A 988-nucleotide genomic window follows, 5' to 3' on the forward strand; every position below is an offset into this window, starting at 1 on the left:
AACAAAGTCTAGTTCTATCTTTAGAAGGGGTAATAAGTAATAGCATTTACTGAATTGGAATTACTATTACAATTCAAAAACTGAACATATTCATTTAACCACAACCCAGTCTTAGTTTTAAATCAGGACTGCCCAACAAAATATTCTGTCAGTCATTCATGATCTGAATTCTGGTGTATGAGATCTATTAAATTATGGTACACATAAAAAAGTCACGAGACATTTCTGTGTTGTAATAAATAAGGCAGTGGCCAATTATTACTCATTAGTAGCTTTTTTGAGATAAGCTATCAAGTCTTCCCTTTTTGCCTTCTTAATGCCGGCAAAGATCATTTTTGTTCCAGGGATGTACTTCTTGGGATTCTCCAAATACTCCATCAGAGTATCCTCTCCCCAGGTGATGCCTTTGTTCTTACTGGTGTCTGTGTAAGAGAATCCAACAGCCTGACCTGTCTTCCACCCGAAGAGATTAGACCCTGTCTTGTGCTTGCCTCCCTTTTCCATGGTGTGGCACTGGGCACACTTCTGAACAAAAATCTTCTTGCCTTTCTCAACATCACCCATATTTAGTTCTGTTTTTCGTCGCTGGCGGAACTAATGTTCCTGCTCTGAAGCCGGACGTCTCCAGTCTCTCGTATCTCCCCTTTTCTTAGAGAAATGGTGGTATGATATAGACACATTTCTCTACCTGGATTTTTCATTTGCACAGTATATCCTGGAGGACACTGCCCATATACAATTTTGAGGAGAAAAGGTTGTGACTCGAAAGTAAATTTACTATTTAAATTTGAAAGCAATAGAAAGACAATTTCCAGATATGCAAGGCCTTAGAAGTATCTTACTAAAAGCAAACCAACAAACAAGCTCTACAAAGAATTTATTGTTCAGTGTATAGATTAATTTAAAATGAATAAATCTTAGAAAAGAAAACTTGAGGCCTAAAAAGACTGCCAGAAAGTGATGGAGTCAATTGAACATAGAGTGAAGA

General features: G+C 37.3%; 1 protein-coding gene across 1 annotated transcript; it reads right to left on the reverse strand.

The window, feature by feature from the left end:
* Positions 1-258: 258 nt before the first annotated feature.
* On the reverse strand, positions 259-564 carry LOC129015902 (cytochrome c-like). Its single transcript, XM_054454601.1, has one exon. The coding sequence runs from the start codon at positions 562-564 to the stop codon at positions 259-261; it is 306 nt and encodes a 101-aa protein (XP_054310576.1).
* Positions 565-988: the final 424 nt, after the last annotated feature.

This window comes from Pongo pygmaeus, chromosome 18, assembly GCF_028885625.2.
Source record: "Pongo pygmaeus isolate AG05252 chromosome 18, NHGRI_mPonPyg2-v2.0_pri, whole genome shotgun sequence".
Lineage (NCBI taxonomy): Eukaryota > Metazoa > Chordata > Mammalia > Primates > Hominidae > Pongo > Pongo pygmaeus.

What these genes read in the sequence shown, in the direction of transcription:
- LOC129015902 (XM_054454601.1), bottom strand. Translation starts at nt 564, where the DNA reads ATGGGTGATGTTGAGAAAGGCAAGAAGATTTTTGTTCAGAAGTGTGCC.